General features: G+C 39.4%; 1 protein-coding gene across 6 annotated transcripts in view; it reads right to left on the bottom strand.

The window, feature by feature from the left end:
* Nucleotides 1–8114: 8114 nt before the first annotated feature.
* Nucleotides 8115–14222, bottom strand: part of PATJ (PATJ crumbs cell polarity complex component) — a 336033-nt gene continuing 329925 nt past the window's right edge. For all 6 annotated transcript variants that reach the window (XM_024740399.1, XM_024740403.1, XM_024740400.1 and 3 more), the window contains one exon: nucleotides 8115–10466. In XM_024740399.1, the coding sequence (XP_024596167.1) occupies nucleotides 10320–10466 (147 nt within the window). In that variant the 3' untranslated portion in view covers nucleotides 8115–10319. The remainder of the gene's footprint in view (nucleotides 10467–14222) is intronic.

Raw genomic sequence — 14222 nt, 5'->3', positions numbered from 1 at the left:
TACAAACTGTGAAATTTTTTGTTCTAGTTCTGTGAAAAATGCCATTGGTAGTTTGCCAGGGATTGCACTGAATCTGTAGATTTCTTTGGGTAGCAGAGTCATTTTCACAATATTGATTCTTCCAATACAAGAACATGGTATATCTCTCCATCTGTTACTATCATCTTTGATTTCTTTCATCAGTGTCTTATAGTTTTCTGCATACAGGTCTTTTGTCTCCTTAGGTAGGTTTATTCCTAGGTATTTTATTCTTTTTGTTGCAGTGGTAAACAGGAGTGTTTCCTTAATTTCTCTTTCAGATTTTTCATCATTAGTGTATAGGAATGCAAGAGATTTCTGTGCATTAATTTTATATCCTGCTACTCTACCAAATTCATTGATTAGCTCTAGTAGTTTTCTGGTAGCATCTTTAGGATTCTCTATGTATAATATCATGTCATCTGCAAACAGTGACAGTTTGACTTCTTTTCCAATTTGGATTCCTTCTATTTCTTTTCCATCTCTGATATGCTATGGCTAAAACTTCTGAAACTATGTTGAATAATAGTGGTGAGAGTAGGTATCTTTGTCTTGTTCCTGATCTTAGAGGAAATTGTTTCAGTTTTTCACCATTGAGAATGATGTTTGCTGTGGGTTTGTCATATATGGCCTTTATTATGTTGATGTAAATTCCCTGTGTGCCTACTTTCTGCAGAGTTTTTATCATAAATGGGTGTTAAATTTTGTCAAAAGCTTTTTCTGCATCTATTGAGATTATTATATGGTTTCTATCCTTCAGTTTGTTAATATGGTGTATCACATTGATTGATTTGCATATATTGAAGAATCCTTGCATTCCTGGGATAAACCCCACTTGATCATGCCGTATGATCCTTTTAATGTGCTGTTGGATTCTGTTTGCTAGTATTTTGTTGAGGATTTTTCATCTATGTTCATTAGTGATATTGGCCTGTAGTTTTCTTTGTGACATCTTTGTCTGGTTTTGGTATCAGAGTGATGGTGGTCTCGTAGAATGAGTTTGGGAGTGTTCCTCCCACTGCTATATTTTGAAAGAGTTTGAGGATAGGTGTTAGCTCTTCTCTAAATGTTTGATAGAATTCACCTGTGAAGCCATCTGGTCCTGGGCTTTTGTTTGTTGGAACATTTTTAATCATAGTTTCAATTTCAGTGCTTGTGATTGGTCTGTTTATATTTTCTATTTCTTCTTGTTCAGTCTCAGAAGGTTGTGCTTTTCTAAGAATTTGTCCATTTCTTCCAGGTTGTCCATTTTATTGGCATAGAGTTGCTTGTAGTAATCTCTCATGATTTTTTTGGTATTTTTGCAGTGCCAGTTGTTACTTCTTCATTTCTAATTTTATTGATTTGAGTCTTCTCCCTTTTTTGCTTGATGATTCTGGCAGGTGGTTTATCAATTTTGTTTATCTTCTCAAAGAGCCAGCTTTTAGTTTTATTGATCTTTGCTATTGCTTCCTTAATTTCTTTTTCATTTATTTCTGATCGGATATTTATGATTTCTTTCCTTCTGCTAACTTTGGGTTTTTTTTTGGTTGTTGTTCTTTTTTCTCTAATTGCTTTAGGTGTAGGGTTAGGTTGTTAATTTGAGATATTTCTTGTTTCTTGAGGTAGGATTGTATTGCTATGAACTTCCCTCTTAAAACTGCTTTTGCTGCATCCCATAGGTTTTGTGTCATCGTGTTTTCATTGTCATTTGCTCTATTTTTTGATCTCCTCTTTGATTTCTTCAGTGATCTCTTGGTTATTTAGTAGTGTATTGTTTAGCCTCCTTGTGTTTGTAATTTTTACAGTTTTTTTCCCTGTAATTGATATCTAGTCTCATAGTGTTGTGGTCAGAAAAGATACTTGATACGATTTCAATTTTCTTAGTTACCAAGGCTTGATTTGTGACCCAAGATATGGTCTATCCTGGAGAATGTTCCATGAGCACTTGAGAAGAAAGTGCATTCTGTTGTTTTTGGATGGAATGTCCTATAAATATTAAGTCCGTCTTGTCTAACGTGTCATTTAAAGCTTGTGCTGCCTTATTTATTTTCATTTTGGATGATCTGTCCATTAGTGAAAGTGGGGTGTTAAAGTTCCCTACTATTATTGTGTTACTGTCAATTTCCCCTTTTATGGCTGTTAGCATTTGCCTTATGTATTGAGGTGCTCCTATGGTGGTTACATAAATATTTACCATTGTTATATCTTCTTTTTGGATTGATCCCTTGATCATTATGTAGTGTCTTTCTTATCTCTTGTAATAGTCTTTATTTTAAAGTCTATTTTGTCTGATATGAGAATTGCTACTCCAGCTTTCTTTTGATTTCCATTTGCATGGAATATCTTTTTCCATCCCCTCACTTTCAGTCTGTATGTGTCCCTAGGTCTGAAGTGGGTCTCTTGTAGACAGCATATATATGGGTCTTGTTTTTGTATCCATTCAGCCAGTCTATGTCTTTTGGTTGGAGCATTTCATCAATTTACATCTAAGGAAGTTATCGACATTTATGTTCCTGTTACCGTTTTCTTAATTGCTTTGGGTTTGTTATTGTAGGTCTTTTCCTTCTCTTGTGTTTCCTGCCTAGAAAAGTTCCTATAGCTTTTGTTGTAAAGCTGGTTTGGTGGTGGTGAATTCTCTTAATTTTTGCTTGTCTGTAAAGGTTTTAATTTCTCCATCAAATCTGAATGAGATCCTTGCTGGGTAGAGTAATCTTGGTTGTAGGTTGTTCCCTTTCATCACTTTAAATATGTCCTGCCACTCCCTTCTGGCTTTCAGAGTTTTTGCTGAAAGATCAGCTGTTAACCTTATGGGGATTCCCTTGTATGTTATTTGTTGCTTTTCCCTTGCTGCTTTTAATATTGTTTCTTTGAATTTAATTTTTGATAGTTTGATTAATATGTGTCTTGGTGTGTTTCTCCTTTGATTTACCCTGTATGGGACTCTCTGTGCTTCCTGGTCTTGATTAATTCTTTCTTTTCCCATGTTAGGGAAAATTTCAACTGTGATCCCTTCAAATATTTTTTCAGACCCCTTTTTCTCTTGTTCTTCTGGCACCCCTATAATTCGAATGTTGGTGTGTTTAATGTTTTCCCAGAGGTCTCTGTGACTGCCCTCAATTCTTTTAGTTCTTTTTTCTTTATTCTGCTCTGTGATAGTTATTTCCACTATTTTATCTTCCAGGTCACTTACCTGTTCGTCTGCCTCAGCCATTCTGCCACTGATTCCTTCTAGAGAATTTTAAATTTCATTTATTGTGTTTTTCATTGTTTGCTTGCTCTTTAGTTCTTCTAGGTCCTTGTTAAACAGTTCTTGTATTTTCTCCATTCTATTTCCAAGGTTTTGGATTATCTTTACTATCATTACTCTGAATTCTTTTTCAGGCAGACTGCCTATTTCCTCATTTGTTTGCTCTGGTGGGTTTTTACCTTGCTCCTTCATCTGCTGCATATTTCTCTGTCTTCTCATTTTGCTTAACTCACTCTGTTTGGGGTCTCCTTTTTGCAGGCTGCAGGTTTGTAGTTCCTGTTGGCTTTGGTGTCTGCCCCCAGTGGGTAGGATGGTTCAGTGGCTTGTGTAGGCTTTCTGGTGGAGCGGGCTGGTGCTTGTGTTCTGGTGGGTGCAGCTGGATCTTGTCTTTTTGGTGGGCAGGGCTGCATCCGGTGGTATGTTTTAGGGTGTCTGTGAACTTAGTATGATTTTAGGCAGCCTCTCCACTAATGGGTGAGGTTGTGTTCCTGTCTTGCTATTTGCTTGGCATGGGGTGTCCAGCACTGGAGCTTGCTGGCCGTTGGGTGGTGCCGGGTCTTAGCGTTGAGATGGAGATCTCTGGGAGAGCTCTTGCCAATTGATATTACATGGGGCTGGGAGGTCTTTTGCAGTCTAGTGTCATGAACTTGGCTCTCCTACCTCAGAGGCTCAGGCCTGACACCAGGCCAGAGCACCAAGACCCTGCCAGCCACATGGCTGCTGGTCTTGGAGAGTCTTTTAGGGAAGGGGGGGGGCTGCTGCAGCTCACCCTGGGGGCATACACACCGGCAGCATCCATTTCTAGGAGCTGATTCTACCGTGAGGAAGGCGGTGCTGCAGGCACCATAGTGTGGAGACCAACATTTAAATCAGTAGACTTTGAGTCAGCAGATTGTCTTCTGTAACGTGGGTGGGCCTCATCCAATCAGTTGAAGGCCTGAATAGAACAAAAAGACTGGCCTCTCTGAGCAGGAGGAAATTCTCCTGCAGCCTTCAGACCTCATCTGCACCATCAGCTCTCCTGGGTTGTGAGCCTACCAGCCCACACTGAAGATTTTGGACTTGCCAGCTTCCATAATTGCATAAGCCATTTCCTTACAATAAATCTCCTTCCACACACATCCTATTGGTTCTATTTCTCCGGAGAACCCTGACCAATAAAATGTCAGACAGGAAATTTCTGCTCCTAACCTTTACAAACAGATGAATCCCATCCCTCAGGGTGTGGGGGTCCTTGGAATCTGTTTTCAAACAGCTATCCTGAAGTTCCCAGGAAATAAAATGTTTCTGGAGTGGCTGGTACCCCTCACTCCATCACATTTCTTCTGCTCTCCCAGGAGAGGAAAGCAGGGCACGTGCCCAGTCAAGACATTAGGCAGGAGGGGCAGGTGACACTGCACCTGTCATCAGCTATGGCTGCCTTGAGAAGAATGCCTAAACTGCTATGGGAATTCCTCCCAGAATGTAGAGCTGTATGGGGAGTTGACAGACTGGGCCTTCTTTGTCAACATCCAAAAGATACGTCTATTTTTCTTGGTCTCCTAGCCTTTATTTTTGTCTTGCAAGTGCCTTGTGTTGTGGAGCTAAGTTAGGGAGAACTGAAATAAGCTTTAAAAATTTGGGGCTAATTTAGAAGCCATGTGTGGGCGCTCTACGACAGTTTGCTAAATTGATGAATTTCCACCGAGATTTACTGAAGACTCTTCTGCCTGCAAATTAGCTGAATGGACTGGGCAAGCTACTTACTCCCTCTGCCATGTTTTTCCCACCTGTGAAATGAGAGTGGCATTGTGGCAAGCAGGACAGACTCCAATTCTGAGGCTGTCACAATTTCTAAAATCTGATTCTAGAAGGAGGATCAGAAAAAATATTTGCTCCTATATAGCTTTGCCCAGCACAGGTCCTGATACTTGACAGCAGCATCTCAGGGACTCAAGACCAAAGCAGCTTCTTCCTCCTTAAAGTGACTGGAAATGGAAGCACTGCTCAGAATGGGTGCAGGTTACAGACTCTTACACACACACACACACACACACACACACACACAGAGAACTCTTCCAAATTTCAGTTTATCTTGGTGTTATGCAGAGAGTGAAATGTTTCTTTTTTCATCTTTACTTAAATATAGAGAATTTGAAGTCTGAGAGTCAAGCTGTCAAAAATTTTACATTTGCAGGAGGCTGACATAAAACTGGAACTATTACCTAAATTTAAAATTGTGTGTTCAAAAATGTCTCACTATTCTGATTGACTTTAATAGGAAAACAGAAGTATAAATAAAGTATAAAATTGGGAAGAGGAATTGGGGACAAAAAGTTTCAGTTTCTTATAAAGTTTGAAAACCAACACTAAGGAAAGGCAATGTGGCTCCATCTCCCAAGATAAGATGGTGGGAGTCCTCATCCTGAAAAAGTGTGTTCCTGAAGAGGGATATCCTCCCTAGATCACCTGGGAAGGGGTGGCTGTGGGCAGGGGTGGGAGAAGGAACCCAAGGACTGAGTCAAATAGGCTGTCAATTCCAGAAACTGGGAGAAACCAAGGGGGCTTACTGGGATAGTGCTCCTTTAAGTGCAAAATGCTTACAGAAAATTGAATCATCATATTGTGAGAAATTGATTCTTATTATTACCATCTCAAATCCTTTTGATTAGATCAAGAATAAAGGACTTTTGCTTCTGTCCATGAATTAAGTGCTATGGGAATTGCCCTTAGCACCTGCTGTAGTAAACAATGGAAGAGTGGACATAATATATGAAAGAACAGTTTTCAGACATTGTACAACAGGTAGCACAGGATTTTAACGCCCAAAAGAAGGGAAACAAGGGAAGGTCTACAAGTGCCCCGGTTTACTGCCTGGAGGCAGTACCTAGGCTACGACCCAAGGAAGGGGAACCAAATAGACTCCATGAGTTGCAGAGAGAGATCAAAGTTCAGGGAGGCCATGGTGGGTGAGCTGTAAGGCAGAGTGCTGGCCAGGAGGGAGCTGCATGGAGTAAGAGCTTAGAGCCCTGCAGCTATAGAGGCCCTTAAGTCTTGGTTGGAATATGAATCTGCACATGCACGAGAGGGAACTCTTCAAGGAAAGAATCACCTGGAGTTCAGACAGGGCTGTGGATGGTTTCCACCTGTCAGAGTGGAAAGACCTCATGATATACATGCATTGGATAGAAATTTCAGAATGCCTTAACAGTGGGACAAAATTAGCTCTAAAGGCTGCATTAGATCTGCCCTAGGAAAGCCTGAGAACAAGAGTTGAAAGGATCAAACTGATTATGAGTTAACATAACTGCACGCCAGAACAGTCCACTACCATTTAAAGGAATACAATGGAATCCATCACCCAACAATGTAAATTTTACAATGCTTGCATCCAATAAAAAATTATCAGACATGCGAAGCCAAAAGATAAGACCCATCCATAATCAGGAAAGAAAATTCAATCAACAGAACACTCTAGGAATAGCAAAGATGGAATACTATAGTAGAAAAGGATCTTAACTACTATAGTCTTAAAATATATTCACGTATATAAAGCAGGGGCAAAGTATAGCCTGTGGGCCAAAGTTGGCTCACTGCCTGTGTGTGTAAATAAAGCTTTATTAGAACACAGCCAGCTTGTTCATTTATGTTTTGTCTACCGCTGCTTGCATGCTACAATGGCAAAGTTGAGTACTTATGACAAAGATTACAAAGGCCTGAAAAGCCTAAAATATGTATTATCTGGTTCTTCACATCAAAAGTTTGTTAACCTCTGATGTAAAGGAAAACATGGCCATGAGGAGGGAAATGGAAGATATTTTAAAAAGACCCAAATAAAACATCTAAAGATGGGACATACAGAATTTGAAAAGTACACTGGATGAAATTAACATGAAGGTGAATGTGACCTAGTCCCTGTTTTCAAAGAAGCTCTCATCTGGTGGGGGCGGGGGGAGGGCTGACTTCTTTGACAGTGGATGGGTGTGAAGAAGGGAAGAAAGGGAGTGTGGTTGGGTTAATAAAACAACAGTTTACAATTCCAAATTCCTGGAACGTACCAGGTTAAAATTGCTTGCCGAGGGTTGATGGTAATTGAAGTGCCTTGCCTGGTTCCGGAGGTGGGCAGCAGGCGTATGGAGTTGGTATTACTCCCCATCCAGCTATATCCCAGTGGCATGGCTGACAATGGAAGCCTTGGTTTCAGCTTTTTGATAACACAAGCTCTAGTTACACAAGCTCACAGCATTTTAATCAGTTACACACTTTGTTATCTGACTTGGGGCAACAATTCAGAGCTAAGCCACTCTCGGAAATATTTTCTTTTTAAAGGTCGTTACTGATTGAAACCACTAATCTCCAGCATGTGTCTAATTTCAGACCATCTCCATAAATGGGATAAGAGGTTTATTGTTAATATTTATTTATGTAGTACTTACTATGATCCAGGCACTAGATTAAGAGTTCTACTTGGATTTTATTCATTATAGTGCTTTGAACTCTCCTCTCCCCCCTTTCTGATTGAAGAAACTAAATAACTTGGACAAGGTCACATGGCTACTACATCAAGATTCAAACTGAGGCAGTGTGATGCCAAGACTCACCTTCTGGACTGCTATACGGCCTCCTTTGAAAAGCGTCTCTTCTAATGCCTGACAACACAGCAGCAATTAATACGAGACAGCTATTAATGGATCCTAGATATTAATAGGATACTAGACTTTGGGAAAAGTTGATTCTTTTTCTATTAGGGAACAAAATAGCTGATGAAAACACAAAACAAGATGCAGAAATTAAACTTTTTCATATATAATAAAACTCCATTTGCTCCTAGGTAACTACTTTTATTTAGAATTTTTGGAAATATCTTATACATACAAACTTTCAGCAGTTTTACCTTTCCTGGTTTACTTCCCTCTCATGCTAACTCTAATAAATGGTATCATTACTATACTTAAATGGCCCAAATGATGAGGCTAAAACAATATATGTGGCTATGAGAGAACTACTCCTTTCACAAATTCCCATCTTCATATCCTCTTAGCTTGGTAAGTTCTGATGCAAAAAAAAAAAATGTTTTGGGGAAGGCACTTATTTACTAGTCATGCAAGCAGAGACAGAACCAGTTATGAGAAGCAATAGTTATATCAATTTACTGCAGCAAGGAGCATAAAGCACCACAATTCCTTTATCAAGAGACTTGTTGTAGCATGTCCTAAAAGGATAATGTGTAAAGAAACAAAACAATGATATGTTACTTCAAAATGTGTATTTAATGGCCATTCCATCAAAATCAAGCAGAATCACATTTCAAAAGTATATATATATATAACATATGTATGTATTTTTTTTTAAGGTGCATTTTCAAGTTTTATTTGGGCTTTATTTCTTCTTGGCTGCTTGAGGTGTTCTTGCAGATACAATTAACAGAGAACGTTCTGAGGCTGATAGGTTCTCATGCATTGAAAAATAATTTCTAACAACACTGCGTATCTCGGGATACATCAGACATTTCAAAAGCCATGTGTAAATTCAGAAATCTTAATACCAGTAATGAAAGACATTTTCAACATGAAATTTAGGCACTCTACACTTTGGAATAGCCATAAAATATTCCAACAAGAGTTAATGCACTTTGTGATTACATCTACTGAAAGATAGTTCTCAATTAAAATCTATACTTATTAAATAACATTTTAAATTGGAGCCCATTACATTTTGATAATTATTGTGAACCATTTGCAGCATTGTGTTTTAGTTAAATAATGCCACACTACTTCTATTACCCATTCTGGTACTCATCTTTTGTGGTGCATTTTTTCACAGAAGAAGAACCTATAACATTCATTGATAAGCATCTCCCCCCACCCTTTTCCTGCTAATACCTGAATAAGAAGGCCCCTAACCAACTTTAAAGGTATTCTTGTATTTTCTGCTGTAGTTGCTTTCTTAGCATGAACACTTCAGCAAACGGGAGGCTGCCTGGAGACCAGGAAACAGTCTCCAGGGAGCCATCACTGATTCCTAGGCTCAGTCCACTTGTTCAGTCACTCTGTGGCTAAGTGCGCTGCTCCATCTATGTTCCTACACTGTGTGCTGCTCGACAGACAGGCACGGAGCCAAGCGGAGGGATACTCAAATTTGTCACTCCACTTTGCACAATGCCAAGGCCATCCAGACCTTGGCTGTCTTTAGTAAAAACTTGCTGACCTCTGCAGTGTGGTTCTGGGGCTTCCACCTCCTCGTCTGAAGCCTGAGGTGTGGGAATGATGCCTGCCTACTGAAATGCTGTTAACTCCAGATGAACTTCCCAGACTTGAGCATAACTTAGCATTGTTAGAATTCAGAACATGGATGCTAATTGTTCTTGCTGAGAAGAAGGTGCATTTTCTCAGTAGTATGCACTTATGTAGCTAAGAAAACAATTAGAAAGCCATTCAGAATTTTTAGATTACAGTCTGCAAATTGACTCATCATAATCACCAATGACTAACTTATGAAGATCTACCCAGAGAAATGAATTTGCGGCTTATTTGATGATAAGTCGTACAGAAAAGAGCACAGTAATTTCCCACAGGAGAATCTGGTATTTCATCATGGGCATCACTGCTAAGTTAATTACACTGCTAATGTTTTCTGGTGTATCTGAAGAGACAATTAGCATACGTAAATCATGAGTGAGATGACAAGTTGCTTAACATTTGTTTCTGTTCATCGGATGCGATCTGGTTGCTGTTTAGCCTCCATGAGTCAGGACGGGGAGAGAAGGACATAAGGAATGAGAGGTTGTTAACTTCCATTTCAGCAAATATAATCAGAACCACTTACTACTAGTTGATAAACATTGATGTTAAATGCAAAATGCATAAGACTCAGCTGTTAGAAATTAACCTCACCAAGAGGTGAGAGAATCTGGGAAACATTAGATTGTCAACTTGGGAAATTCACGTGAAACCTAGGCCATCTCTCCCAAGCAGAGAGGTTGAGATGGTAAGAATGAAGGTGGGTTTTAGTTGAGGCTGCTTTTCATCCTCAGAACTTTGTCTTCCTATGGATATTCTACAACCACATCTATCTTGTGATCAGGACCCAAGGCTCAGGACAGCACAGTTAAGACTACAGTTCCTCTCTGGTGTTTTAGAATGGCCACAGCTTCCTCATGTGTAACACCTTCCAGAGTCTCACCATTAACAGCTAAAATCTGATCACCTCGCTTCAATCGGCCGTCATCTGCAGCTGCTCCCTGCAAACAAGAAACATTCCAGTTTAATCTAGGATGATGCAATTAATATTCAAATAATATTAATATTATGGTGTGCCTATTAAAAGAAAAACTTTTAAAACTACCAATTAAAGTTATTTCTAGGTAATATGTTTAAATTAAGAAAACTAAGAAAAATGTAGGATATGTTATTTGAATAATGGTTGAATAGTAATCATAATTATGCATTGTTTACATAACATACTAGTAGAAATGTCCTGACGTTCACATTTCTTTTAATACCAGTAGGACCTTATTTCAATATTCAGTACTGAATGGAATTTGAATGTCATATCATGTCACATTCATGAATATGTAGCATACAAAGGCAGAACTGAATCTGGTATTAGTTTTATCCTCTAAATGGGTGAATTTTATGGTATGTGAACATATCTCGATAAAGCTGTTCTATATACATATATATATAAATATAAAAATACACAGAAGTGGAGCATTTCTAAAATTTTGTAATATATTCAATAGCTTCAACTTTACCTTTGATCCATCTAAATAGGTTTCTAAATGACTACTTTCATTACATATTTCAGTCATGCATGGTTCTTCGGAATGGCACAAAGCAAGTGAAACTTGGGCTTTTCTTCCTTCCAAAGCTGAGTATCAAAAACGCCATGATATTACTAGAAATACTTTGGATGAGTAAGGAAGTAAAAGACCTAGAAAATGATTCACAGGAAGCTTTCTCCATCTGTTGGAGTAATTGTGAGAACTCCTGGAAAAGTTAGTGCCAAAAGAGTCCTCTAAATGATGTGGAACTACTGGGGAAATTAACCAAGGCCCGTGGGCACCTGGCCGCTGATGGCCTCCTGCAGAAGCCCAGCTAAGAGGCACTAACACTCCAGAGACCTGTGTCCTACAGCATGGAGGTCCTGAGGTGGTGGGTGAATTATCTAGAATTTCAAAGCCGTGAAAAGGATGGAATTCCTGTAAAAAATGTAATAAAGAATATTCAAAACCAGGACTATACTGGGGGGAAAATATCAAGATTAAATAATTTGCAGCTTTATTCAAAATTTTCTTTTCTTTTAAGAAAGTGTGTTAACTGCACCGAAGTCAGGATTAAACACGTAGTGCTAATGGATAAATCTAACTCGATTTTAATAAATTTTACATGCTGAGATTTAAGGGTTTCAGTTAACCTCAGATACCTGTGTAATTAGTTCTTTAAAGAGCACATTAAGCTCTTCAAGTTTTCATTTTCACTAATGCAAAAAAGGTCGATTTTTCAGCTTTCTAGGATGTGTACACTATTTCAGGTATTGCCGTGCTTACCTGATAATTACACTGACCTGAATCTCCTCTCCTACATTATTAATGTGGCATCTGTAGACTAAACAAGGGAAGGAAGAAATAAATGGCTCACGGACAGACCTCCATCTAGCTTGGAAACGTGGCCTTACCCACTTGCTGTGTCCTAGTTTGGTCACTTCGCCTTCCCTACACTGTTATATAGGCTCTATTATCTATCTTTCGCCCTGTTCCAAGGATTAAGTGTACGGCACACCGTATTTACTCAATCATGGCGGTAGTATAATAAAATGAAACGAATGATGATCAAACTCATGTTTTCAGATTTCACAGGCTCCAAAAAACTGCTCCCTCAATTTTCAGGGCTGTCGAAGTCTTTAGGCCAATCTCTTGTTGGCTTATGGTAAAATTCGGCTGCTGAAGGGACTAAGATCTAAAGTTGGCTTTGATTCTGAAGTTTCCAACCAAACACCTGAAAGAAAATGGAAGGCCCTGCCGGCCAGTTAATCAGACGGATTAAGCCTGGCAAATCCTACACACCCTAAGTGTCTGTGATGCTTCCTGCTTCTGGAGGGGAAGAAAAGATCTGGATGGGCCACAATAATTTCTTAGTTGAGCAAGAGAACTGTTAAAAGATGCTTAGGACACCAAAAAGGTCACGTAATAATCCACACCCTGTGTCCAGCCTGCGGACATCTGAGGTCCAGAAACCTGAATCAGAGATAAACATTTTAAAGAATGTATGTTCAGTGTTTAAAATAAAAAAAGGAAAACATATAGCTGTAGTTCCTAGATCAAAACTCCTATGGGGGGAATCTTTAGCTTAGTGGGGGCTCACTTGGCAGCCATTCCACTGTCATTATCTCCATAGCTGGCTCTTTTAAATGCAAAGTATAACAATCCTCCCAAAGAATCACTATCATAGCTACTTATGGTGTTATCCTAGGGAAAGGAGGGTTTGTAGGTGGTTTATCCACCTTGGGAATTATCAGACTGGGGCAGCACTGTCATCCAGAACGTTTCTGATCTGCCTTTCCGTTCCCTGTTCATCCATCATCAGGTCAACAGATGTGTGTATGGGAATAACATGCCCCCTTAACAGGCATCCTAGCAAGATGGAAACAGGTGTGTAAATCTGTAGCTGCTTGGGCTTCCCTGGTGGCGCAGTGGTTGAGAGTCCGCCTGCCGATGCAGGGGACACGTGGAAAAAAAAAAAAAAAAAAAAAATCTGTAGCTGCCTAATGTGTTCCAAAAGCAAACGCCAAACAACTTGAGGCTTATGTCAGGTCACGGTTACACCCAATTAACAGGTGATAACTTCTGCATAGGTAAAAGCAAACTTGTATATAGTGTATAGTACAGCTTTCTGGAAAGAGAAAGAATCTGTCTTATTTCTTCTGTGAAAGGCCTTTATTTTTTTAGGAAAATAAAGAACTAGGAGGCAATTGGATCAATTAATAAATGATTGTGATAAAGGCAATGAAGAATAAAGCTGTAGTATCAAAACTAAATACTTTCAGAGATCTTAAAAGTTTATAACAAATTAAAATTCCAACTTTAATAATGAAATTAAAAACTTATCTAAGAGCTATCTAGTGGCAGCAGTAGAAACCTACACTATGACCTGTGTATTAAGTAGGATGAATTGGACTACTTAATTCTTGAAAGATACCGTTATCCACCCTTTTTTTTTTCTTTTTATAAATTTATTTATTTAATTTTTGGCTGCGTTGGGTCTTCGTTGCTGTGCGTGGGCTTTCCTCTAGTTGCGGTGAGCAGGGGCTACTCTTCGTTGCACTGCACAGGCTTCTCATTGCAGTGGCTTCTCTTGTTGTGGAGCATAGGCTCTAGGTGCACGGGCTTCAGTGGTTGTGGCATGCGGGCTTAGTTGCTCTGCAGCATGTGGGATCTTCCCATACCAGGGCTCGAACCCATGTCCCCTGCATTGGCAGGCGGATTCTTAACCACTGCGCTGCCAGGGAAGTCCCTTGTTATCCAGTCTTAGTCTAACTCACTGGGTTAATCCTGCAAGTACTTGGCAGACTATTGGAAGAGAGAAACCACCTGCAGCTAAAGCATCCTGAGGTTGGGCAGCCATTAATGCTGCACTGATCCCAGGCTTGTACAAAGCTTTATGCCACGGCCCTCTGCAATATCTTAAAGTAGAAAGCTAAATCTTTGTTTTCGCAAGAACAATACTCCAAGGCCAAAGAGCTCTTGCAAAGAGCATGCCATATTCCTTACACTGGTTGTTGAAAGAAGACACTCTTTAAAATCTGTTAGCATCTACTTTTGTAAAAGGGTCTAAAGAATATTACACTTCTTGTGACTCCACTTTTATAAAAGAACACTTCTTGCACTAGTGTGGTGTGGGAATTTCCTGTAAGATGAAAATGAAACAAGCATACATGCACACATTCAGGTATCACCCAAAGTAAAGCAAAGCAAAACACAAAAAAAATCTCACCTAAG

This window comes from Neophocaena asiaeorientalis, unplaced genomic scaffold (genome assembly GCF_003031525.2).
Source record: "Neophocaena asiaeorientalis asiaeorientalis breed wild unplaced genomic scaffold, Neophocaena_asiaeorientalis_V1.1 scaffold581, whole genome shotgun sequence".
NCBI classification, from domain to species: domain Eukaryota; kingdom Metazoa; phylum Chordata; class Mammalia; order Artiodactyla; family Phocoenidae; genus Neophocaena; species Neophocaena asiaeorientalis.
Note: the sequence above shows the minus strand (reverse complement) of the source record. Positions and strands in the feature narration are given on the sequence as shown.